Source organism: Gavia stellata, chromosome 20 (genome assembly GCF_030936135.1).
Source record: "Gavia stellata isolate bGavSte3 chromosome 20, bGavSte3.hap2, whole genome shotgun sequence".
In the NCBI taxonomy this organism is placed as follows: domain Eukaryota; kingdom Metazoa; phylum Chordata; class Aves; order Gaviiformes; family Gaviidae; genus Gavia; species Gavia stellata.
In genome coordinates, this window is record NC_082613.1 from 9,022,413 (window position 1) to 9,049,320 (window position 26,908).

The window sequence follows — 26,908 nt, forward strand, 5'->3', positions numbered from 1 at the left end:
AAAGGCTGTCAGCTCTTCCTGTCATTGACTCATTGGTAGACAAAAGAAAATAGAAAACAGAAGTAGTGTCACACAAACAGTCATCTCTAGAACACCATCTCCAGGAAGAAAGCACCAGTTCCTCCAGTAAGGATCAATGCAAGTTATCCAGCTGGATATCAGAAGGAGGAAAGGATTTGTACCTTCATCTATTCCAGCTCCTTGGAACAACCGATTATTAATATTAACTGAAACTAATAATGGGAAGACTAAAAGGAAGCTGTTTTAGAGTCTCTGCAACCTTTTGTTGGTCCAGGACAAGTCACAAACTTTTCCCTTTTGCTCAAGTTTAACTACCAATGAAATACAGAACATTCAACAGCACCAGGGTGTTATAAACCAGTCTCCATCAATGTCTGTATTTTGAGCACCTGTGAAAAAAGTTAAAAACTTTGTTATTCTTAGCAATTGTCACATTACGCTAGCAGAATAATGGCTCTTTTTCTTAGAAGAATTGTACATCAATGCTGCCATTGTTTTTAATCACAGTACAAAGGGAAAGGAAATGAAGAAGGAAACATGATAAGAATCCACAAAATGATCAGTGTTGCAAAAGGCTAAAAAGATGAGAACATTAAGTTTAAGCTTGTCACTATGAAAACTGAAGAAGTGATTGAGGTAACTGCAACCAAGAAATAATTAGAAGAAACTTCGTCTCAGAAATGGTGCTTTGAATGGACTGTAATACAGCACTAAAAATGCTTTAATTGAGAAGGCGGTTAACACTAATCAGGGCAGCAGATGAGGAGGCCCCAGCAGAACTTTGGGCAGAAAGCACAGGAAAGGAATTAAATTATTGTTTTAAAAGTGTCAATATTCAGATATTCCTTGGATCAGTGGAGCAAGAAAGAGTGACTGAAAGATGAGCACTAGAGTTCTGATTGTTGAAGAACATGTTGGTGCTGTCATCTGAAAGGCAGGAAAACCAGAAAGACATAACAACAGAAATTCAGTTTTAATAAACTGAAGGTGAAAAGGCACCTATGGAGTGCTTTAATGAGTTCCAACCCTTGTTAGACCTGTTACCTCCCCCTACTACAGTCATAAAATAGAAACTGAGGGCAGACTTTCAAAAAGATATTTGAAATGGACAATATGCATGTCCTGGAAATGATTTCTATAAATTCTGCCTAACAGTTATGGTTCTATCACACAGCACCTGGAATACAACTGTGCTCTGGGTGTGCACATACCTACATGTACATACAAATATATATAAAAAAAGACAAGTTTAAACACTTTGGGTTTTTTTTTTTAAGAGTCTCAAACCCTTACACTGTGAAGTTAGAAATCTATTTCACAAAATAAGAACTTTCTTTCACGATTCACAAGCAGGTGAATGCCCATTTGTGTAAGAGACTTCATTTCCCAGTCAAATATATTAAGGAGCCATTTTAAATTTGGAAATAACCTTTCTTTGTGAGCAGAGATTTGGTCTCCTAGCAACAGCATGAACACCTTGTGAACAAAACTACAGCTTATTTGCACAGAAGGGCCTCGTGCCATGGGCAGAGAGAAGCCACAGGACCATCCAGCTGCTGGTTTCTTCCTTCAGCGATCGACGGTGAAGGGTCAGGTCAGCAAAGCCTACAGTGGACACACACATCAGGGCCCCAGCAAAGGAAGGACAGTAGCTGAAGCCATGCACGTTGTGTTACAGCCTGGATTCCTCTACCTAAGTGGTCCTTTCCAGATCTAGGTCCTGGCTGCAGCTCTAGCCTGATTCTAGCTTTCAATAGATACTATAATTTTGCATAGCCCTGATGCAGAATAGGAGTAACTACTTTTCTGGCTGGAAAACTTGTACTGCAATAGGATTAGACTGAATTTATATCAATTTGCTTTTCTGATAAGATTCAGATGACAGATATCATTTTGGATGGAAGCTGTTTTTTGTTCTTAGCCACAATTTTTGTCATAAGCATGAAATATTGGAATTGCAAGTACTTCACAATAAAAAGAACAAGAGGTCAGCGCAGCAGCATCACATAGATATAGTTCAGTTGGCTTTGGCAATCAGCTGAATCAATCACATGAAATATATTGTGAAGACAAGATTGATGAACCCATTCAATGATAAAAGACTAGAGAATAGGCAAACAGAAGGCGTTTTCCTTTCCTGCTGTCGAGACCAGAGCATACCAGTTGCTTTTCTGATGCTCTATGGAGAAGACGAAGAGCGTGCAGCTGTGTGGCTCAAGCTTCTGACTGTGTAATAAAGATTATAATGTATTTGCGCTGTAAGTAACCAAGCATTTGTCATTGCTTCCAGCAGAGCAGGGACAATATCCCACTGCCTTGTCTAAGTCACATAATCCATGAATTTTGGTTCTTAAAACTGTTCTAGAACAACACGCTTATTAAATTGCTCCCTTGGGATCTGGTCACTAGAGTCAGATTTAAAGACAACACACACAGAGCAGACACTGGGGAAAAAGTGATTTGCCCAGGAGGAGTACAGTCAAAACTTAGCAGAAATTCTGGATTTCTTCTCAGGCTTTTGCCTCATTCATGAAATTGTTACTCTTCTGGACAACTCCGAGTTATTCGAGGAGAAAGCTCTGGGAAATCTTTATGTCTCCTTCCCAACCATAGGTTCTAATCATGTACTGCTCCTTTTCCTGTGCTGTATTTATTTTCCCCACAAAGATTTTGAAGCTGCAGTGTACGGTAAGCAATGGGGCCAGTGTTTAACCAACGCTAACATAAACCACAGAAGGTTAATACCACAAGCCAGTGCACGTGTGTGTTTTCCTGTGGTTTACATTAGTGTTTGCTAACTGTGCTCCAAATTTTGCTACCCTAATACATGTTAATATTTTACACTTCTCCTAATCTTAATGTAGGAGGAAAAGTATGACCACATCACGCCCACGAGAAATGCGAAGGACTGATACCACCCCTGAGGAACTCTAGCTAGCCTCCAGCCATAGTTACTGCTGCTTTGGATTGCCCTTTTCTCTTCTCCTCTTTAGGATTTAACTGCTTTTTATTCAACGCTGCCATTTCAAACCTTTTTATTACACTCTGCCATTTCAAACCTACTCTTATTATTTCTGACTGAAGTCCTGTAATCAAAAAAAAGCACAGCTTGTATTTATCAAGCCTCTTGTACCATTATAGGATGACTTTGCTCCACCTTTCTCATTCAGTGTGGGTCCAAGCTTAGCAGCAACCACCTCAGTGCATGTAGTGACTGATCCTTCCACCAGAGAGGGGTTCTGTGTGGGAAGAACTCAGACCAGCGGAAGAAAAGATGATCTTGCTCTTTATCTCGCTGCACCACTCCGCAGCACCAGTGAGACTTCCCCTGACACGACAATTAACTTACCTGAGCAACCACTGCAAACCTGGATGGGTTGGATGTGCTTCTGTCCCAGCAATACAGTGACGCAGCTCACGGCTGCCAGGGCTTGTCACCACCACAACCCGGAGTGTGAAGCTGCGCTTTGTGTTGCATTCACTAAAATGGATCCGTGTTTCTGATGCCTGTAAAACAGGTAACATTCAGCATATTCATTGAGAAATCACTAGCCAATGGGCAGCAGATTTTCACATTACTGAACAGGTAACTGCAAACTACCTGCTAAAACTTAGCCTGTTTGCAGGCACGCATCTTAACCATAGAATATGTTGTTACTGTTTACTCCCTTGCTCTTCACCAGATTTCAGCGAACTGCAAGCAAACTGCAAACTGGACCAGTAATCCAAAATGCCTTTTCATTATCAGCACTTTGAAGAAACCAATTAATTGCCTACAGCAAAAATAAACAAGTGAAGTTGAGGAGTTTCCTTTTAAAGCTTTGTGGTTTAGTGTATGTTTTACTAACCAGCGATGCAATTTAAGATCTTTGTATTTACAAGGTAATTGTTCTTTCTGAAATACGCAAAACTGGTTTGTAAATGAATGACATTACATTATTCCTCTCTAGTTTCCTCTCACGCAGAGAAGAGTGCTTCTCAGATGGTCTCAGATCAATGCAAACTGTGGTAGGTCAATCCATTTGCCTTCTCCCACAAGAAGCAGCTGCCACCTTTTATTAATATTAGGTGATTACAGGGGAATAAAAGGCAAAAGCTTTCAGTGTCATACAGGAAGGAATGTAGGGGCTGAACGTACTCTTACTCCAGAAGAAAAAGAAAATCCACATTACATTCCGATCCACAGCTCTTCCAAGTGTATTGTAACTTTCCCACTGACATCAGCAGGCCCCAGCAGAGGAGCTTCAGATTAAAATCTTGTAAAAAGAATAAAACAGCAACCAATGACAGATTCTGTAGAATGTTACTAGGACTAAACTTTCGAAACAATGAAAGTGGTCAGCACGAATTCCACCAGTGAATCAGAGTAAATGTAGTAGGAATTAACTATTATGAAGATGTAAATTATGGACAGCTATTGGTTATGTTCCTAGATTTTAAAAGAACTTTCTAAAAGTTCTATTAAAAGTAATACCTGATGTAAAAAATATCAGTATCTTTAATTTGCAATTATTTATTTTTTTTTTTACATCTGGCACCTAAGTGTTAATAAACTCTTTATAAACTTCTATCTGCATGAACAAAAATCTTTTCTCCTAAAGAGTTCAACATTTTTCTTCCTGTTACTACCAAGTCACAGACACAATTATATCCAGGCAAAAGGAGAAGCCCAGTAGCTTTTGGAGAAATCAGTTTCTCCGGGGTGAAGGATCTCAACAGCAGGGGAGTGTTTTGTTTGGTTTTCCAAGAGTGTTAAACTATCTTGCTGCATTTTGTTCAAATGCACTGGAACACGTGCACTTTTCTCCCCAGTCACCATAAAGATCATCTTCTGATGTCTTAGAGGCTGCTACAATTTTATAGACCACCAGCTGAGAAACACTGCCCTGGCCCGCACACACACTGGTTGAACCCAGCTGGCAATTTTATTAAAACATTATAGTAGCCACTGCTCCTCTCTCTCAGGTTCTTCAATTCTACTTCAATCACTGAGCTAGTAAGTCAGAGACACGTATAAATCAAGTGACACCAATAAAAGTTCACGCTAACACTGTAATGACTCAACCTTTTCTAAAACATACAGTGATAAGCAAGTCTTTAATTTCCAGTGATACACTGACTCAGTTTCAGGAACAACTCACCTAATTAACTACGACATGATTTAAGCCATTTCATATGCAATACTGCGATAGTCTACTGCAGGAAATAATACACCATCTTTTCATTTCTATATTCTGACCAGCACTCAGATTTCAATGAAAATCACAAGCATTCAAACCGGTGCAAGCGCCATGACTTCACAAGACCTCTCCTTTTGATTTATGTCCGTGAACCAAGAGGTCTGCCAGCCTCTCCACTGCTAGCATAAAGCAAATGTTTAATTGGAGTGTTAAAGGAATACAAGCTTAATCCCACGCATGAAGCTAAAGATTCTAAAAACTTTTAAATTTAATAAATCCTGAATTAAAAGATCCTTAAAATTGTAGGAGCTTTAAACAAATAAATATGCTTATTTTCATCCCCTTGTTTCATCACTCTTGTTACTCCACTTCTCTTTAGAGAGCCAGAAGAGGACAGCCTGCTGCTGCTTTTGTTATCTGAACTTTCTGCAAACTTCAGCTTACTGTTACAAGGTTCATTCATGACATTTGCACTGAATACACTTGCAGGATTTTTTTATTTTTATCTTTTCAATTCTGGACAGGCATCAAATATTTCTACAGTACCACATGGGACGATAAGGTTCACAACCTAGTTTCATTACTACAGGAACGTGTCTGAGCTCTGGGCACAGACACGTCTATGGGCTTGTTTTGCTACGTCAGGTCTGCAAGTTCAGTTGTTTTCCAAAGAATTCCCATTTGTTGTGTGGGGATTCTCTGACTTAAAGGACTTGGGAGATTTTTTGTTTGGTTTTTTTTAGATTTTATGCCTTAAGTTCCATTTTACGAAACAAGGACAAAAAAGAAACATCCTTGACTTTTCAAAAAAAGCCTGCCCTAACCAGCTAAGAAAATCTGCAATGCTTTTCAGTAATGTTAAGAATGTACTAGCAGTGACTCTTCGTAGATTTAAGATCTACGTTTAATTTTGTGCTAGTGTTTCTAACAGCCCTTTTCCATACAATTATTCATTTTGGCTGCAAAAGTGTTTCGAAATAGCATGTGAAAAAACCCTCAGGTTAAGTCTCTGAAACAAACAATGCTTTGGAAACTTGCCCTAGAAAGATAATTTCCATTATAATTTTGTCTTGGAATATTGTATTTACTATTCAATTGCCCTGCTCCATTTTATTCTATTTCCCTGGTCTTTTTTCAAAAGAACTGTACAACAATGCATTTTTACAAGAGAACCTCAGCTCTTGCTAAGGCTGAATTGCATCTTACAACCTAGAGAATGATTTGGTTTATTAACTTGCAGTGCCACCTAGCAAACGTCCTTAAAATTTTTTTTCCTGATATAGTTTTACAAAGGACAGCTTAGCACTTCCACATTTAAAAAAAGACAAACCTGTGCTTGCAGTAATTTAAGCATCTAGCACATAGGGTTTTTCTGAACAGTTACATTTATTAGAAATTATGCTTACCAATACGATAATAATAAAGATGCTCATGTACCTAGAATTCTGGTATACAAACTTTAAGAAATAGTTTTGGACATATCCCTTATACATTTGTCTACAAGCAGTTCCATTAACTTTGGGAGGATTTTTTTTTTAAAACATACCCTTTGATAGCAGATCAGTGCTGAATTTATTGGAGTTTTGAGAAAAGAGAGACTCCTGCCACCAAAATAAGGAGGATTTTAGCTTATCAAGGCACATCAGTACCTTGTATGCAGACACCTTTTACACTTGCCTGAAAGCTAGACCAGCTTGATTTGCCTTGCCTTAAAGTAAGAACCACCTCCCAGGACAAAACAAGTTTAGATACTTAACTCTGCCTGAACTGTGAGGCTACCCCATAGACCTACCTGTGAGAGACATTAAAACACAGCCCTTTGGAATGAACACTGCAGCCACCTTCTATTACCCTAAACCTCTAACAAGAAGCTGCTTCCTGTTGAGTACCTGTGCCAAATTCTAGTAAGCCATTTAAAAGAGAATATAATCAAAGAAGCAAAAAGCAAACGCATGACATCAAGAGCAAGGGACGAAGAGAAAAAACACACTCTGCTGACTGACCTTATCCTTTGATAACACATCTTACACCAACTGCACTATAAGCTCCTTGAATAAAGCAGCTTGTCCTCATTCACAATGTCAACATATACCAATATTTAGACAGTACTTTGGCAGCAATACAAAATGATACAGTTTTATTGCTTCTCTTACAATTTCTGTAGAGTTCTACTATTATACTTCCTGGTGAACAGAGAAACCACTACACATTTTATAGAGTTCAAGAAATAAAGCAAGCCAAAACAAAAGATAAGTTTCCAGTAACAACAGTAGTCTTGGCTTAGTTATGATCATATGACCCTTGATTTTTCAGCCTATTGCCAAAGAGTCCAGCACCGCACGAGGACGGTATTTACAGGAAGACTTCAGCAAGCACAGAAGGGGAAAAAAAGAAATTAAACTTTTTTTTAAAAGAATAAAAAGCCCCAGCATGCAAAGAATAAAATTTTGACAAGCACTATGGACCCCATGTTTACCTAAGATGCATGACAGATATTTCCGTATTTGCTGAGAATTTAACTGCTCTCCCTAAGTCAAGGAAGAGAACACTTTTTTTTTTCCAAAGAAACCTACATTTTGCATACTCCCTTGAGATCAGAACTAAGCCACTAGTTATTTCCAGAATAACCATCTCTATATTGTGTGGCCCAATTAGTTTTGCATGGAACTCTCTTCATGCAAAAATAACAAATGCATTTCAGATGCTGTACTCCTATAAGAACTTTGGACCTTAGTCCCTGCAGACTGACAAGAATGGTCTTTCCAAAAAGCCATTTTAATAGAAAAGATCCTTGATAGTTTGTCTCTCATCAGGCTGACTTGATGTATTTACTTTTTTTGCCAGTTCTGATACCATTCGATGTTTTTAGACCATTTTCATTCATCCTTACCACTGTTTTTCCACAGTCCTCTAGATCCTTGAGGTGTTAATTGTTTTCTATACAGCACAAAGACTTACAGTCTGGGTTCCTGCTTGAAAATGTACTACAAAAAATGCAGTTATAAATTCGCTACAAAAAACCCTCCACCAAACACCACAGGCTTTAACATCACCTCCTTTTACTTTCATAGAGTTTGCGTACATCTGCTGCTAAAATATTGTAACAAGGGAAAAGGCTTTACACGTGATTTCTATCCACTGGAAGCAGCACCCAGATTTAGAATCAAAAAGTCTTTCCCCTCTCTCCAGGTCCATAGGTTTACCTTGCCTTGAATGACTGAAAAGGAATCACTTTTTCAGGTCAGGTGGATATGTGACATACCATCTGTTGTTCAGCATTGGAAGGTTGGACATCAGAGAATTACTGGTACTGTTCCCTTTTGTGTCTGTCTCTTCTTGACATCACAGTAAAGAAAGAAAAATGAAAACGTAAGTCAGGCATTTCACACAAGTCCCTCTGGTGTCCAATCTCAAAAGCTGAAACCCACCAGAAGCCAGATGTTCTGACTGAACCAAGCCTCCACAACCTGTCTGAAAAGGTCTTGACTGACAACTCTCTCAGTACCCACCACAAAACACTAATGCTTACTTTAAGTCATGGCCTTCAATGTTTTCTTTGTCCTCTAAATTGCAAGAGATAGGACTCCGTATTTATAAATTCACCTAACTGTTTCCTTCACAAGAGACTAAGATTATTATCGCTAAAACCCATGGCATGTTATAATAAAGTAGGAGGTGTGGATGTTCTCAAATTTATTTTACTAAAATACGCCTTTTCAACTACTAATTATAATGACACTATTCTCTTTTTTTGCCCTTGTATAATGCAAAGATTAGTCATGACAGGTGTTTTTTTTCCTCCCCACAAAGTAAAGGAAATCCATACCTTAATTAATATAATAAGATAATTACTATGCTTAAGTGATGAGGACTCAGGCAGCTCTCTGTTGAGAAGCTATTTATTTCTTTCTTTTCATTCAGTTTGTCTACGAGAACTTTTTAGACATGCATAGCTCTTCATGCCAGTTAACAAAATAATGCAGTACAACTTGGGATATGCAACTACCACAACAAACAGGTAGAAAACTTATGAAATATGTCTTTGTACTTGCAGAAAGGAGGCCACAGATCTATTTTTTCCCTCTCTCACCTCCTCTTCATCCCTCAACCTCCGAAATCTTCTAAGCCTTCACAAAAGCACTTTCTGTACGTTCTACAAACTTCCTGGGCTCAAACTTATGTCTTACTAAGATTTAACCTCGGTTTCTCTATACAAGTTGGGGAAGACACTTTTTTTGCCAGCCAACAAATGAGGATGGATGGCTCTATAAGTTCTTAACAGAACACCCTTGCTGCATGTGCTGTTATTTGCAGCGAGCACTTCTCTTTCGTAAATACACAATACTTCTACAGAGAACCAAAAGATGTTGACCAAAACATGCTCCTCGTCAGCATTGTCTTGGCAATTCCCTATGATAGGCTTAATAGTGCTACTGACCAGCTAGAGATTAACTGTTTGGTTTTTTGGTTTTGTTTTTGTTTTTTTTTTTTTTTACTCACTGCATGCACTGTTTGAATTTGCTAGGCAGTTAGGACAACGAGTAAAAATTTTCAACACTTGACTCCTGTTCTTGTCATTCTCCAGGCTGTAATTACTAATTAGGAGTCATTCTCAATTATCACATGCACAATTAAGTACTTATTCCAAGTTTTCACTATTAAACAATAACCAAGAAACACATTTCTTCCAATTTGCATGGATAGTTTCACATTTTTATAAAAATAATCAGACATCCACAAAAATACATACTTTTTTTAAAAAAAATTACCATTAAAAAAAAGCAACATGGTATTTCTATCTCCTGTTTTATCCACATGATAAGAGTCATTACACAGAGAAGATGAAACTCTATGGAATTTACTTTGAAAATCTGGGGTTTTTTCACCATTTAAATTTCTAATACTGAGGAAACATTGGGTCAATTTTACAGGCCCAAGCCATGAGTCCCCCTTTAATATCCTTAGCTAACACAGAACCAAACTCTTTGATGGGTAACTCCTGAAGAATTCTTACAGCCTTCTGGGAGTCATTTCCTAATTTGCAAATGACATATACGGGAAAAGATGTCTGGCCATTAGTTCTCTGCTTTTCTTCACAGATTCTTTTTTCTAAATATTCCAGACACTCTTCATCTTTTTCTTCTAATTTACTCAAAGGAATGTGGACAGCATGTACCAGGCGACAGATATCCACTTCCACCTGTGGACGAACGTCTAACAATACATGAGGGACTTGCTCATCCAACAGTTTTTTGTATTCCTCTACAGATACCCTGTCTTGACTGGACAGCAGATGTAAAGTCCTACACTTGTCTGTTGCAGAAGAACCACAAAACGCCTCATAATCCTGAAGGCAGGTGACAGACGGGTTGTCACCACAAACAGCACAGTCTGGTTTCTTTGGTCTTAACTTGATGTTGCGAAATCTCCCTTCGCGGGCATCAAACATCAGCATGAACTGACTGAAGGAGGAACCCATTCCCGAAGCAATCTTCAGCACTTCCAAGGCCTGGATGCACCCCATGATGCCTGGCACGACACCCAGCACTCCCCCATCCGCACAGTTAGTCACCGTCTCTGGCGGAGGGGGCGTGGGGAAGAGACACCTGTAGCAGGGCCCTCCCCGGTAGTTATACACGACTAGCTGCCCCTCCAGCCGGAGGGCGCTGCCGGACACCAGGGGTTTCCCAGCCAGGACACAGGCGTCATTCACCAAGTACCTGGTGGGGACGTTGTCGGAGCAGTCGGCGACGACGTCATACTGCCGCACCAGCTCTAGGGCGGTGCGAGGGCTCAGGGCGCCGCAGTAGGGCACGTACTGTACGGTGGAGTTCAGCAGCCGCAGGGCCGCCGCGGCAGAGAGGGGCTTGGGGAGCCCTCGGCGGGCCTCCCCGTGCAGCACCTGCCGGTGCAGGTTGCTCGTCTCCACCACGTCGTGATCCACCAGACCTAGGCGGCCGACACCGGCTGCGGCCAGGTACTGGGCCAGGGGGCAGCCCAGGCCGCCGCAGCCCACCACGAGCACGGAGGAGCGGGCCAGGAGCAGCTGCCCCCGCACGCCCAGCTCGGGCAGCACCAGCTGCCGGCTGTACCGCAGGATGTCGGCCGCGCTCAGCGAGGCCTGGGCGGGCAGAGGGTGGAGCTCGCCAGGAAAGGCGGAGGGTCCCTCCTCTGTGGCGGAGGCACCCTCCTCTGTGGCCGCAGCATCCCCCACCAGCAGGGCGGCCAGCCGCTCGCGTAAGCCTCGCAGCTCCTGCTCCCGCTGGCCGATCTCAGCGCTCAACCGCGCCGCCTCCGCGCTGCCCGCCATGCCTGAAGGGAGAGCGAGCGCCAGAGGCAGCGCGTCACTTCCGCTTCCGTCCGACCGCCCCCGGCGCTCCGGCAGTTCCGGCCGCGCCACGTGCACTGATTGGCTGCGGCGCGTCCCCGCCGGTTCCGGGTGCGTCAGCGCGCCGACATGGCGGCCGGCGGCGCCGACAAGTTCTCGGTGCTGCTGCCCACCTACAACGAGCGCGAGAACCTGCCCCTCGTCGTCTGGCTCCTGGCGCGCACCTTCCGCGAGAGGTACCGGCCGCGGCGGGCGGGGCTGCTGGGGCCCGGGCCCGGCGTCAGGGCCCTGAGCTCCGTCCCTCCGCCCGGGCCGCCGCTCGGCGGAAGGGGGGAGCCGGCACAGGCCGAAGGTGCCCCCTCGTGCGGAGCTGACGGCTGGCGAGGAACGGGCTCGGGGGGGTTGAGCACGCTCGGTGTGAGGTTTTGATGGAGTCGAGAAGTGGGTAACAGCTGTCTGTAGAGCTGGGGGAGACGCGTCCGCGAAATTTACAAAATGACGCCCCAGCTGAGGAAGGCAATAACGTTATCTACGCTGTGAGAGATGTAACGTTTTTCACTAGCGATGGAGGGCGCGCAGCCAGGCGTACCCAGCCTGCGGTGAAGAGCGCAGCGCTTCCCCGAGGTTAATTAGGGAGACGAAGTCACTCCGATCAGAGGTCTCGCAGGTGCCCTGCTCCGTTCTGCAGCAGCTCCTGGAGAAAGGCTTGCCCGGGGAAAGCACAAAGGCAATTGTAGCGTTTCATCTTTCACAGTCGTGATGCTAGAACTGAATGCTGTGCTAATGCAGGGGTAATGATGAGGTTTATAGTGCTGCGCTGTGAAGCAATTGCAGCTTGAGACATGAAACAGGGACATTGAGTCACATCTTATCACCGCAAGCATAGTCTTACAGCTATAAGAATAACTATAGCATGTATCTCGAACTGTCAGAAAATCACTTTGTATTCTATTTTTCAGTTTTGTGCCTTTCAAAATGAAATAGGTAGTGAAATTGGGTTTTGCATTTGTTCATTTAAAAATTATTCTTATTCCAGTGGAAACAATTTTGAAATTATCATCATAGACGATGGAAGCCCGGATGGGACACAGGAAATTGCTGAACAATTGCAAAAGATATATGGATCAGATAAAATAGTGAGTTGTATATTCTGTATTTTCTTCATTTTTATTCTGTTGGGAAGTACTTGAAGTCCTTAGAGAACTGGAACGGAGTCCCCAGATTCTGCACTTTCTTTATGTCTTTATACAAGTTATTTAAGTCTTTGCACACCACTTTAGACAAATGTAAAATTATGATAGTCCTGCAGCTGCTTAGCTGCATTATGAACTAACGTGCAGAATCGTGAATTAATGGTTTCAAAATGTTTTCAATACTTTGTGCATTGCTGTGTGCTATTGAGTAATGAATAGTGGTTGTTAGTGTACTTTGTGCATGCCTGAGGGAGAGATGAGGTTTGGATAAGCTTTAATTTCATTCTAAGTGACTGCAAGAGTAGGGAAATTGGAGAGATGAAAGCTAGTCTGGTCTTGTGATTTACTTTTAATCTGTCTAGTTGCATTCCTCAGTAACAGGACTTTTTTTTTTCTATTTAATATATTACCGTATAACTGTCAATTATATACTACAAGATACTGTCATTTATTTAGTCTTTGTGAGCTCTTAAAGCCACTTCTGGGCTTTTTGGCAATAAAAGCTTTGTCATAGAACAGTGTAAAAACCCAATGTTCGGTTTGACAGTTTTGTGCCATAAGCAGTGTTAGACACTTTCCTAATCTCTTACTATGTAAATGTGAGGTTTTAAAAAGTATTTGAGAATTAAGTACCATTTATAGAGATTACTTTAAGAACAGTGTATATAGGAAGTTTTAGAGTCTTTTTTTTTTTTCTTTTTTTGATACTAATAATAGAAAGGTTTAAAATAGTTAGCCAACCTTTCCTCACTGCTTGAGAGTTTCATTTTGAAGTTGAATCTGTGGACCAGGCCCTGCAGCAGCACTGAGCCAAGCACTTGAGTGGAATTACGTGGGGACACCACCATCAGCTCATGCTGATATTATTGCAGAAGTGTAAATCAGCTGTGATTTTTTCATTAGGTAAATGTTTATTGTTTCCTGATATTTTTTTTTTAACGTGAATTTCTTCTCTTTGTTTCCTGAGCAAAATCATTGTTCTGATTTGTGCTCAGAAGTTGTCATCCAAATAACTCCACTGGCCTTCTCACTTACTACGTTATGCTTACTGAACATGGTATGTCGTTAACTTAATGTTAACTAGGCCAACATGTTCAAGGAAGTAGATGAGGAATCGGTGTGTTGTGGGGTTTTTTTGTTAATGCTCAAATGTAACTATTTATTAAAGAAAAAAACCCCAGAAACCGAAATAACAAATCGGCAGAAGCACTAACGATTACTAACTCTTTCATATCCATGCCCTTCTCTGAATTACATTACTTATGACCTCTCAGATAACACATCAAAGTTAGCCAAGATTTTGAAGTGAGATTTAGAATTTGTTTCTGAAGTGTATTTAGATGACTGCTTAAATGTCTGTCCTCGCCTCCCCAAACGTTGACTTACATCAAAGGCACTTTAGGAAGAGCTGAAAGTTAAATTACTGTCATGATGATCTGAAGGAAGGATTCCTCTTTTGTTAGTGGTGGTGCCCGCTTCTCCCTCTGCACTTCCTATGGCCCTGTGGGAGCTGGGGATATCTGGCACAGGTTTAAAGCTTGGGCGCTCATATTCTGAAAGATTAGTAATACTGTTATATGCGCACAAAAATCATGGAATTTATATTCAGTACTAAAAGTATGCTAAATCACTTTGGGAAACATGCTAAAATATTTGCTGTTAGTGTTTGTTATTCTTTAAAAGTAATGGTGCTGGGGAGACTGGTGTTCAGATTTATAACTGTATTTCAAATGGTGGAACTTGAAGAAATCCTTTAGTTACTGAGATGGCACTTTTAATTTTGTTTTTTTACTGCAGAACTACTAAGTAAAGCTTAAAAGGGGTTTGTTTTTAAATATGACCTGATCAAATACCTGTTTAATAGAATGCTTTGTTTCTTCTGTATTTTGACAGATAAATTTATTTTTATATGTAATCTAGATTTCTAAAAATGAAAAGTACGTTTTAAAATATTTTTATACCTTGCAAATAGCAACTTTTAAGGTGTCACTAAAATTAATTAAAAACTGTACTTCAAGTAATATATGTATATTTTAATATATCTTGCAGCTTCTAAGACCCAGAGCAAGAAAGTTGGGCCTCGGTAAGTCCTTATTAACTCTGGTTAGTACTAAAAAAAACCAAAAGAAAACAAAATCTGCTGTATTCTTTGATTGATTCTAGTGTAAAAAGTTCCAGAAAAAATCACAGTAAAGCCCAAAAGCAGAAATATATGTTTTCGTCAAGTTTTTTGCAAGCGAACAAGCTTAAAAACCACACATGTAAAAATCACAGTCTTTATGACAAGTTCCCCACAACCTCAAACCTGAAAACTGTGGTCACTGCAATTCTGAACAACTGTGTCTTCCTGTTAACATCATGCTGCTTCTCTCCCTCCCATACTGATTGCAGAACGAGGAGTCTAGATGGAGGAAAAAATGTAACTTTTTACAAGTGTAGCTGCTATATTTGTGTGGAACTTGCCAATCCAGAGGGGACAGTGGTACTTTCTGTGCAATCTACCCATGTGCAGGATGCTTCAAAAATTGAACCATAGTTTGTGCCATCTCCAGAGAATGCTGGGATGTTTTTCTGACATGTATTTGGACAGGGCTCTTCACAGTTAAACCCATATCGGTATGAATTACGACTATAATTGAATAAAAATTATATGTCTGACAGATGTCCAGTACTCAAACTACTTAAGTATTGTCTCACCTATTAACTGACATGTGAATTGAAGGTTTTGAAGTACATTGCAAAAGTTACTAGTGTTGCGAAAATCTCACTAATTTGGGAGTCAATCTTGTACCCCTGAGATTGATCATTAAAATTTGCATGGAATGATACAGGACTGCAATTTTATAGCTTTGATGCCATATTTTGCAGAATATGTAAATCATGTTTGTCATTATTTGCTTTAGAAAAAAGCAGATATCCTAGAAAGTCATAAATGACATTAAAACTTGTAGTATCGAAAGTATTGTAAAATAAAGTGGAGATATTTCCATCTGTTAAGATTCACGTTGTATCCTTATCCCTCCTCTCTTATAATTTTCTCCATTCCTATTATAAAATGCAATACCTTGTTTGATTTATTGGAAATCAGTATCTGCCTTTCTTACTAAATGTCTTGGCAACCCCCACTTCCATATGCTGGTAAAACATTTGATGTGTCTTAGGTACTGAGTACTGCAGCTGACTAATTTCTCCAGTCCACTGAACAAAAATAAAATTCTAATTCTGATATTGAATTGTCTATTTAAATCACCTTTCTGTGCTGTTTTCTACACCTCATTTATCTAAGAAACTCCAAAAAGCCTACATATCTTTATTTTTATGTTTTCTGCCTTTTCATCCTTTGTCCTAATTTGACCAGTATTATGGATTAAAACTGACTGAATTCAAATTTTTTCATGTGCCATATCTATTAATTATGCACAGTACATAGATCTGTGACACTCCTACTGTGTGTATAACTTTGCAAACAAAATGGAAAAGAAAGGAAAGACAGATTGTTCATTAACCAGTTTAGCTCTCTGAGAGAGTGCCTGCTAAAGACATCAGTTGAGAGTGTTTTCTTTTCAGTTTTATCTATTCCTTATGAAGTTAACAGAAGGACTCAAGTAATTTGGATCAGTGAAGAGTATATGCTAGTTTTTAATCTCTGTGCTGCTGTACTGTCCTTGGAAGAAGTGCTGTCTTTGAACAATCCAACTCTGATAAGAAATTTGCATTGTTGAGGAAAACTGTAATAGCAAGGCTTGTTCCAGCTCTTAGCAAGATAGCTACACCGGTTCATACAGGATGAATACAATGCAACAAAATCTAGAGTAAGAGAAAAAAAGAAGACTGTCTTCAGATTAGGTATCAGGATATAATTCCATGGTGTCAAGGAGAACAAACCAAAATCTATATACTACTAATAGTAAATCATGAGTCTAGAAAACAAGTTTTTTTAACTATCAGTGATTATTTTGTTGACTGTGTCCTATTTCCAGTTTTCTGTGGCTCATAAGTGCCTATGGCGCTTCTGGAAATGTTATTTCAAATAGTGTCCTACTTATCAAGTCATGTTTTTCTGTGCATTTCTAGTGCAGTAGGGTTTGCCAAGGTTTATATTTCTAAAATCTAGTGCTGAAATTGTAGGGAAAAGGAAAAATCATTTTAATGTTTCACCACTGATACATCATTTTAAAATAATTTTTAGGACTTTTTAGTTGATGCTTTTCTAGTGTAACTTAAGAGATATTAGAAAATAAGTGAAGACTGTGGCTAGAAGATTGCGTATGTTAAAATAGGGAGGGAAATAATTTCTGTACTTTTTTCATCAGGCACTGCTTATATTCATGGAATGAAGCACGCCACGGGGAATTTTATTGTTATTATGGATGCTGATCTCTCTCACCATGTAAGTCTATATTTTATGTACTGTGCTTTCAATCTGTTACAATTAAATTCCACCCCTCCTTTTTTTTTACCCCCACCCTTTTCTCTTTTCTGATCTGTTTTTCTTCCTTTTCAGCCAAAATTTATTCCAGAGTTTATCAGGTAGGTGCCAATTGTAGTATGAGAGACTGACTTCTGAACATTTATTGTTGCGTAGTAATATTTGAAAGCTTTATATTCTTGTATTAGCTGTCTAGCTGTAGTAAGAAAATTGGGAAGGCCAGAATTTAAATAAAAATGATTGGACTTCATTACATTTGTCCCATAATAATCCAGAAGAATAATTAGCAAAAATCCTGAAGTTTAAAGTAACAAATAGCATGTGTGGCTGAGTACTTCTCTTCCTTGTAATGGCTGTTCAGGTTTGAAAAGGGGTGTGTAAATGTCATCTTCTAATTCTAATAATTTCATCATGGGTACACGTACGGATATTGAATAGAGGACCATGTCCTCAATTATTGGTGAAATTCTTCTCTCCCTTTTGCCCACCTCTTACCTTCCTCTCCTTGTAACATTTCAGTTTGTGAGAAACGGTAAACGGGCATTGTGTTGGAGGCGAGGGTAGCAGTCTGTGTAATTTTCAACTTTCTTGCTCAGTAGTACTGGAGGCCTAAAATTTTAGATAAGGTTCTGCAGCTGTCAGGCATTGTATGGACTAAGGATAGTTCCAGATTTTTTTTTCCTTACTATGGGATTTTGTAATTTAAATCTGTATTTAAAGTCATTCTGTCTTTTATACTAGAGAGAGGCTTTAAAAATGCATAAGTTGGTCTTTATAAATTATTTATGAAGTAGTCTATGAAATTCTATGACATAGTTGGTAAAAAATAAAGAGCTATTTCAGGGAATCTTATGATTATAAGAGAACAATTAACAGGTTTTAAAATGCATAATGCTTATAACCGCCATAACTACTGCTTTCCTCTCTTCTCTGCTTATTTGTTCAAAGGTTTGTGATATACAGATTTTGTACTAAAAGAGTGATTGTTCTTATTTTGAAAATTTATACTACCTTCATACAAATATTCCTCCTGTTTCTCTGATAAAACCAATTGCTTATAGAAAGCAGAAAGAAGGCAATTTTGATATTGTATCTGGAACAAGATATAAAGGAAATGGAGGAGTATATGGCTGGGATTTGAAAAGAAAATTAATCAGGTTAGTATTTTTCTAGATATTGACACATAAATTCATTATTTAGAAATAATAATTCCAAGTATCCAACTCAATCTGTGTGACCTGAACTGAGGCTTTAGTCAATAGTACTGGGTACTGCAAAATTATATTAAATAATAGAAGCATGCGTGATTTGCAAATTCTTTGGTTAAAACCCACCAAGAAAGAATGTAATGATATGGCTAGGCTTGAGAAATGCGTTGCAACAGTGGACAAGTCTGCATGGCATCAGGTTGGGACAATCTTTCAGCTTCATCATCCAAAGAATGAACTGAGACTATGACACTTTTGTCAAGTTTAAAAGACAGGTTAAGTTAGCTTTAATAGCTATAATAGTCCTTTCCCTAAACAGTAGATCACTTGCTAAACCCCTCTGTTGACACTCTGATTGTGCCAGATAATTCTTAACTTATGACAAATCAATGTCAAAAAATCATTACTTAGACTTCACTGGAAAACAGTTACAGTGAACACTAGGGAGAGGTTTCACCCAAAAGCAAAAAGGAAGACTCTTGTCAAGGTTGTGTAAGCCTATGGAGGCTGGCATCTCAGGCTTACAGGGACTTAGAGATTTTGAGGAAGTAATCAACAAATTTCTGCATAGTCTTTCTCTCTTACACCTGATTTAAGAGAATAGGCGTAAGTTAATGCTGATTTACATGTTACTGTAAAGAATTAGGAGCAGAAGTTGTGTTAGCAGTCTGATCTAGAAATGGTATCACAGGGACTGCATTTGGATTTCTCCTGGTTTTTAATGGCTGGAATAAGTGCTCATCTTTTTGTGAATCTAAGGAAAATATACACCCAAAAAAAGGAAGAGAGCTACATGGACATTACAGAGGAATCCTTTTACATCATATTGGACAAGGTGAAGGACTTGCACATCGTATCACTGTGTAATGTAGCCCTCAGCAAGATAGTCGTAGCCCTCAGCAAGATAGTCATGACTGGCTTTTTCAGTCTCACGTTTTTCATCAGTGGAGCTTATCCTTATCATCTATGAAAGTAGTGTAAACGAAAACTGAACCTTGATTTTCTAAAGCCAAGTCTCACATTTGTCCAGGAACCATTTTTATTCTTCACTTACAGTGAATGTTAGCCAGAAGAAAAATGTTGTTTTCACTGTTGTCAAATTCATTTCTTTTGCATTGTATTAGTGGGTAGTTGTATTGACAGTTCTACCATAAAGAACCAGATTGTAAACCTGATTTCTAAAAATCATTGTTTTCTCCTTCAAAGGTTGTTTGTTTGTTTGTTTTTTTGCTAGTGGGATGATATTTACTTATTTTCTAGAAACTTTGCTTGATCTTTCAGAATTGTGTATGGAGCAATTTTCACATTCATGTTTTCTTTCACAGTCGTGGTGCCAATTTTATAACTCAGGTTTTGCTGAGACCAGGTGCATCAGACTTAACGGGGAGTTTCAGGTATGGGTCTGGTTTGCAATTCATAAAGTTTGTTTGAAATCAAGAAACTGCTGAACAAGCAACTGGAGTAAGAACAGACCATCTCTACTGAGGACTATGAAATCTGTTTGGAAAGGGTTTAAGAAATAGTAGACTAGATTGCAAGAACTGTTGCTCCTATGACTTTGTTAAAGATTTTTTAAATCAGTAATGATACAAGTGAGTGATTACAGTTAAGATTCCTATACACCATCTTGATTTCCTAAGTTCAGAAATTGTGCTTCAGGTTTAATTTTCTTTGTAATCGTTTACAGGTTATACAGAAAAGAAGTCTTACAGAAACTAATGGAAAAATGTGTTTCTAAAGGATACGTCTTCCAGATGGAGATGATTGTTCGGGCTAGACAGTTAGGATATACTATTGGAGAGGTATAGTAAAAGTTTTGATAAGTATATTGTGCTTTCATTTAAATGTAGATACAGATTAGTGGGAGCATAGGAAGTTTTGTGCACTTCCGAGAAGAAGCAAGATTTAGAAATCAATATAAAGAAATTACATATGTAGAACTCTATTTTTCCAACTTTTCCAGGTGAATACCAGCTTCGAAATTCCAGTTACTTATACCCCTGGCTGATACACTTCTCAGATTCTTCCCTCCTCCTGTTGCCATTTCTTTAGCTGCATACAGTTTTACAAGGTTCTTCAAAGGAGGGAAAGAACTTCATATACCATGAAGTTGCTCTGAGCCTTTTCTTTCCTCCTTCGTATTGCAGTCATCTCTAGTTAGATTTTTTCAAATGATTTTGTTATCTCCAGCTACCTGATTCTATTTCAGATTTATTCTGTTCTCTGTCATTTATTGCCTTGTTATTTTCCAACTTTTCAGCTATCACAATTTTCCCCTTCTAAACTCTTTGAATGTGCTATCTACAATAATTGAAAAAGAACTCCAAACAATTGTTAGATCCTATACTTCCAGCAGTCTGATTGCTGCCTTTTATATTTCATTGAATTGCTCTTGCTGATGTCTTTTAAAGATGATGCACTGAATTCTCTCTGTAGCCAAATCTCAGAACCAGTTCTTCATCATCGTTTTCATGACTGAATTGTCAGAGAATTCTGTTGCTGGTACTTCTCTTTCTAAACCTTACATATTGCATTTCTCTATCAACTTCAGATAGAGCATTTCCACACAATAAAGCAAGCTCTTTTCTTCCACTTTTCTTGCTTATGGAGCAACGTCACTATCCTGTCTGTAGCTGGGGTTTGACTCTAATTTCTTTGGTCTTTGCATCCAGCTGCATTCACATATTGCTTTCTAATATTGCTGAATTAAATCCTCACCTGTCTGTACATCCAGATACTGAAACCTAGGGTGGGGCGAGGTTTTATTTACTGTACATTCTTAAAACAGTAAAATACACTTCTCTGACTTAAAAAAAAAAAATGTAATCTTGGGTTGCTTATACCTCTTCAGGCTGCTGCTGCAAAGACCCTTTTTCTATGATTTGATCCCACCACTCATTTATTTACATGCCTCTACTGGTTGTATAGCATCAAATGTAAGATATTTGTCTTCCGGTTCAAAGCCTGACGGACAGTATTCACTAGGCCCGATGTCTCTCGGTCAGTGTTGAGACATGGGCTCTGCTTTGTGATGGGTCCGTTAGGCCATCCTCCACAATTCATCTGTTACATTCTCAAGTAAGCATCATCTTCTCTCCTCCTTTGGTTTCTCACATGTGGGAAGAGTTCTCTCTAAAATTTGAAAAGTTGCTCCATTATTCTGCTTCAGCTTTGTCTTTAAGATTTCTGTTGTGATATCTGTAACAAACTTGACAGTGTTCAGATTGCTGACATAAACCTATAAATAGGAAATAGGACTATTGTATTTTTACTGTTCTGTGTATCATCTCTATATTGTAACTTCCTGGGGCAGGACAATTTTCCATTACGTTTCAAGTACACTGATATTTCCTGATCAATACTTATGATCTTTATATATCTTATAATTAACCAAACAGTAATACCGAAATTCCAGAAGAAGTGACACTTGCATGTGTAATTCCTGGTTTGCGGGTGCTGCAACTCTACAGGCAGAATAGGAGTTTTTGTGCAGTTAAAAAATGTAGATACAGTTGTGAGGGTAAAATATTTCTTAAGCAAAGTTGAAAATGAAGATTGAGACCTGCTAGTCTAAAAGGAACAAATGGATGATGATATAAACTGACACAAGGTATACCTGAATAGTCTTATATGCACCTCTGTTTCATTTTGCTGTACTTTTTTACCATATGTGAAATGTACCACAGTCCATGGAATACACCCTTTTGAAAATGCTTCCTTTAAGGCTAATGATAGAACTTCTTATGCAAGAAGGGCAAAGTCCAGCAACAACACAGGTGGTTAATTCCTATACTGAAAGGAAAGACTGGATACCTTTTATGAGATGAGTTATTAACCATTCTTTCATCTCTGGTCAGGAAATGTCACTTTTGCCATCGTGCACTGGCTACACATTCAGTGATGTCTGTCCATGCCCTGTAGATCAGCTGTCTGTAGTTGCCAGGATGCTTTCAGGGATCATGAAAGGGACCCTACTAAGAAAGCCAGGGTCATCGCTGAGTCTATCTACATGCCTTTTTAGGTACCTTCCTTACCATCTTCTTGCCTGGGCTTCTCTTCTACCATGGACTGATCTGCTAGAATTGTGAGAAATCCTCAGTCCTGGCACAGATGCAAGAGTGTGGTGATTTTTGTGTTCCACTTGCCAGATGATTTCTGGCTGAAACTGCCAGCAGAACGCTAAGCCAATTTTTTAATGACTTTTGCAAATGCAATTTTTTATTTTAGCCCCTGAAGGATTTCAATTTTGCACACAAAAGTATATGGAATTTCTTGAATATTCTAATACAGTGTTGGCAGAACGTAATGTCATTTGTACATGGTCAACTTACTGAAAAGCAGTATGTTACTAACATTTTATGAGTACTGACTTAATCTGGACAGTATGATCACTTAAGCAAGGAAACCAAAATTAGTGTTTTAAATGCCCTTTAATCCTGTTAATAATCTATAAAATGGTCAAAGACCAACAAAGACAGGTATTGCTTGTAAAATATGTCATCTTCTAGCCAGTGGTGAGGTTGAGCAGAATGCTGTTTCATGGTGGCAGGAGATTTTTGCGTTCCTGAGGCACTGACTCAAAGGTATTGAATTTAGCTACCAAGGAAAGTGGTGAAGGTTCATTTTAAGCCCCCAGGCTTTTAGTGCACTTAAGCTATTAAGTTTGTTCTGACTGGTGTATCATCCAGCCACTGAGTAATGTCTCTGGATCATGTTTAAAGGTGATAAACCAAACAATTTAATGCTCCCCAGCTATGGGGCATCATTAAAGCCATTGGTAAGAAGAACTGACACAAAGGAAGCCAATCTGGTGCTTGCCTTCTTCCCATGTCTAAACATGCTGTAGTTCAAAGGCCATTCTTTTGTTTACAGAATTTCTGATTATTTAGGTTTTGAACCTTAAAAATAGTTTTGCTTGTTTCAACAGGTTCCTATTTCATTTGTGGACCGTGTCTATGGAGAATCTAAACTGGGAGGCAATGAAATAGTCTCCTTCTTAAAGGGGCTCTTGACCTTGTTTGCTACAACATGAGATAGTTTATCCTAAATTAACTTTTTTAGAAAAACATTTTCTGACATCTGTGTGGTTTTTAATATATAATAGCAGAAGCTTGATAATTTGTGTGGTGACCAGAAGACCTGCTATGAACTAACAATTAAATGAACCACCACTGATGAACTAAATATATTGTATCACAAAATGCTCCTTTCAAAATAAATGAACTGTATGTTAAAGTAAAAACTAATAAAGACTAATGATTTATTCTATTTTGTAAAAATAATGAAGTCTTAATAAAGAACACAAAGCTAAATGATCTTTCACATTTAGAAATGAATCATTCAGCAGAAGCTAAAGATGATTTTGAAATAAAGACAACCAAGACATAAAAATATTACAGATTTTATCTTATCTTTGTTCTGTTGTTTGCAGATAGTATTTTAAATACACACCAATTAGTTCCCTTTCTTTCCTCAGCACATATAAACATGTATCTTATAGCAGATAAATAGAACAGTTTCCACTGAACTGATAATAGCTCGTGTAGTTTAAGAGGAAATACAGATGCCTCCAGTGATTTGTTCTTTGTAAAATTCCTAGACTGGAAAGAAGGAATATTCTTTGGATAAGAAAGAGAATTGTATGTATGGAATAATTTTGTATTCTCTGTGTCCAGAAGCAGATGATTCCCTTTTCCTATTTTCTTTAGAAACTAAACATTTTTAGAATCTATAAAACAGGAGTATGACATCTCACCCAACTTTAGGGTGACAGAAGACCCAATTCACCTCACTGAAGACATTTGAGAATTTTTTCTTGTGTCAAACAACAGATTGCAATGTAAAATCTGAATTTGTTCCAGATCCTGATGAGCGAAGCACAGTGTAATACTATTTTTTGTTTCACTGTTTGATACAGCGAGAACTCAGAAAGTATGAAGCCCTTGCAATCAAATATGCATATGGAGGAGGGGGGAAGAAGTAAGCGGGAGGATGAAATTGTTCTGATAATGGCTTTATATATATGAAAAAAATGTCACTTGGGGTTTTTTTGGGGGAGTGGGGGTGGGTAGCTCTGTGGGTACCTGTATCAGAAAATTAATGGTAGGAGAGGAGAAGCAACAAACGTCTTAACAATTACGTCTATTTGGCTTGCATTTCTCTGCATTCCTTTGGTACACTAGATACAGTTGTTAATATTAGAACAAAAATGTAGAAAGTCTGTAGATAAATGATAAATTCATATTTCAGATAGTTATTTATCACACTCAGTGACAAAAATAAATATAACTTTAAAACAAAAGCTTATTTTCTGGTGGACTGCTTTAGAGATATTCCTTTGTTCTTTAGTGAAGTTGTACAGATTCTGGTATTTTTCTCCTTTTCTGAGTATTCCGAGCAAATGTTTCATATTTAATTTGCTTTAAAATAATAAAAAAACGTAGCTGTAGGTTTTGAATCTACCTGTAACTGGATTACAGTGACTTAACTGTACATTTTGTGACATTTGCCTGTACTTTTCCAGCAAATTACATATAACTTCATTTGGTGCAGGCTAATCAGATCTAATAACATATACAGAAATAAATCTCTGGATCTAAAGGGCCACTGAAATCTCCAGTGAATCAGTTTCATCTATTTATGTTTCATTTGGCAGTTTCATGGTTAAAATGAACATTTTAAGTTGAAAATAGGTACAAAGCTTTTAATGAGCAAATAGTGAGTTTTTAGATGGCTATTCAAATTTACATACTACTGAAAATCATTTGCTAGAATACAAATTGAGCCTCAGCAATATCGTATTTTTCTCAGACTTTTATGTAACGTTATATAACTAAACTCCATTGTTTTAGTTATTCATGATCTAATTGCTGTGAATTAGGGTTTAGCTTTTAGAATGTGCATGCCTGTTTTTTAATTATGAAAATTACCTGGTAAATTTCCTTCATTTATCTATTTATGAGATCATGTTTGGAGGAAGGTGATTTTACATATAAATTAGGATCATAATACATGGCATATTTTGTGTGCTCCAGTATGTGAAAGTTTGAAATGTGACTGGGCTATATTCAGTTTTTAGATAAATAGGTAGTATTTCTTACTATGCTTAAATACCATTACCTTTAAGTTATCAAAAAAGAAGTGCTATAAAGAAACAAGTGCTTCATGTCATCAGGACACAAGTAGATACTCTACAATACTTCTTGAAACAAGAAAAGGTCACAAGAGTGACACTGATTCCAATAGCCTGCACCAAGCTACTTACGGAAGGCACTACTGAAAGGAACTAGTACATCGATCCAGTGGAAAGAAGCAGAATTAGGAATATACAGGCTTTCCCTGAGTTCGTGGAATATATATTTATACGTACACACACACACACACATATTTCACAATATATACCATGAAAACCATCTGGGGTTTTTTTCCTAGCAAAAAGACTGTATATTTCTTCAAAAAACAGGGGACTGGGCTGCAGATAACTCAGTGAATGGTGAACGCACTTTCAAAAGTTGTCTTACAGTAAGTTTTAAAGCCTGAACTTCAGAAGAGGTAGCTGCTGTTCGTGCATTTGACCCTCCATGCACTTGTAGAGGGGAGAATCATAAAATAGTATGCTGTTAACATTGAGTTAGAAAAAAACCCAGAATCTTCGCCCAGAACTGGCCTAAATCGCCTCACCCTTCATCCTTTACCACGTCTCAGCCTGCAGCATGTTCTTTCCAACAATTTTCTCCAGAGGTGCCTAAAAACATCTGGTTCTAAAGTATTCCCTGTCTGTGAGTACTTAGATCTGGCACTGTAAAACCTCACCAGTACTCAAACAGCGTTCTGTACATAGGAAAACATTGCAAAAACAAGCTCTAAGACTGCATTCTATCACTGACCTTTTCTCTTGCCTGCACTGCTGTGAGAGTTCATGAAAAATAAATAATGTAATACTGTAACCAGTGTTCAGAGCTCTAAAAGAGGTCCTTCTTTAAAAAATCTGGTATCTTTCTAGCAAATCATGGGATGAAATAGCTATCACTTAATGCTACTTAAACTGTTTTTGACTTTTTTTTAACGCACACTCTTTGAGTTACTTGAATTTGTTCTCAGCTTCTTTTAATCGAGCCTCTTTGTATTTTAAGACCACCTATGTAAATTCTTAACGTAAACCCAACAAATTTAAAAGAATATGCATTGTAGGGGAAGAATAGCTTATAACTAAGAAGGAAGTTATGCAGGAATGGCCATACTATCTCTTACAGTGCTCTACAATGGATGCAGAATAAAAGCAAGTAAGAAACACAGCTAGTATGATCTTTGCCCAAATACACCAAGAGTCAGCAATACAGGGTCTTTTGGAGCCGGAGGTCAAGAAGATCTGAGCCTTTTAATGGTTCCTTGTGTTTCCTAAGGATTTGATTCCTTTTTGAATCTATTTAAATAAAGTTTTGGCTTCTACGGCATCCTATGGCAATGAGTTCAACAATTTTAATAATGTATTTTGTGAAGTACTTTGTTAAGCTTACTGCCTAATAAGTTCATCAGTCAGTGGATTGAGA

At 38.5% G+C, this 26,908-nt stretch overlaps 2 protein-coding genes across 2 annotated transcripts; one reads left to right on the top strand and one right to left on the bottom strand.

Annotated features, from left to right (window-relative positions):
- Positions 1 to 9,957: 9,957 nt before the first annotated feature.
- Positions 9,958 to 11,511, bottom strand: MOCS3 (molybdenum cofactor synthesis 3). The gene has a single exon (XM_009809063.2). It carries the CDS (start codon positions 11,509 to 11,511, stop codon positions 10,099 to 10,101), a length of 1,413 nt encoding a protein of 470 aa, XP_009807365.2. The 3' UTR covers positions 9,958 to 10,098.
- A 147-nt stretch (positions 11,512 to 11,658) lies between these two features.
- DPM1 (dolichyl-phosphate mannosyltransferase subunit 1, catalytic) lies at positions 11,659 to 23,890 on the top strand. The gene is made up of 9 exons (XM_059827046.1): positions 11,659 to 11,765; positions 12,566 to 12,665; positions 14,772 to 14,805; positions 17,036 to 17,112; positions 17,227 to 17,252; positions 18,213 to 18,308; positions 19,685 to 19,753; positions 20,047 to 20,161; positions 23,287 to 23,890. The coding sequence occupies exons 1-9, from the start codon at positions 11,659 to 11,661 to the stop codon at positions 23,389 to 23,391; spliced, it is 729 nt and encodes a 242-aa protein (XP_059683029.1). The 3' UTR covers positions 23,392 to 23,890.
- The last annotated feature ends 3,018 nt before the right edge of the window (positions 23,891 to 26,908 follow it).

Bases quoted from the DNA above. Each gene is read 5' to 3' on its own strand.
- MOCS3 (XM_009809063.2), bottom strand. From the start codon at position 11,511: ATGGCGGGCAGCGCGGAGGCGGCGCGGTTGAGCGCTGAGATCGGCCAG.
- DPM1 (XM_059827046.1), top strand. From the start codon at position 11,659: ATGGCGGCCGGCGGCGCCGACAAGTTCTCGGTGCTGCTGCCCACCTAC. The intron at 11,766-12,565 runs GTACCGGCCGCG...TTCTTATTCCAG, and splicing joins GCGCGCACCTTCCGCGAGAG to TGGAAACAATTTTGAAATTA. The intron at 17,113-17,226 runs GTAAGTCTATAT...CTTCCTTTTCAG, and splicing joins ATGCTGATCTCTCTCACCAT to CCAAAATTTATTCCAGAGTT.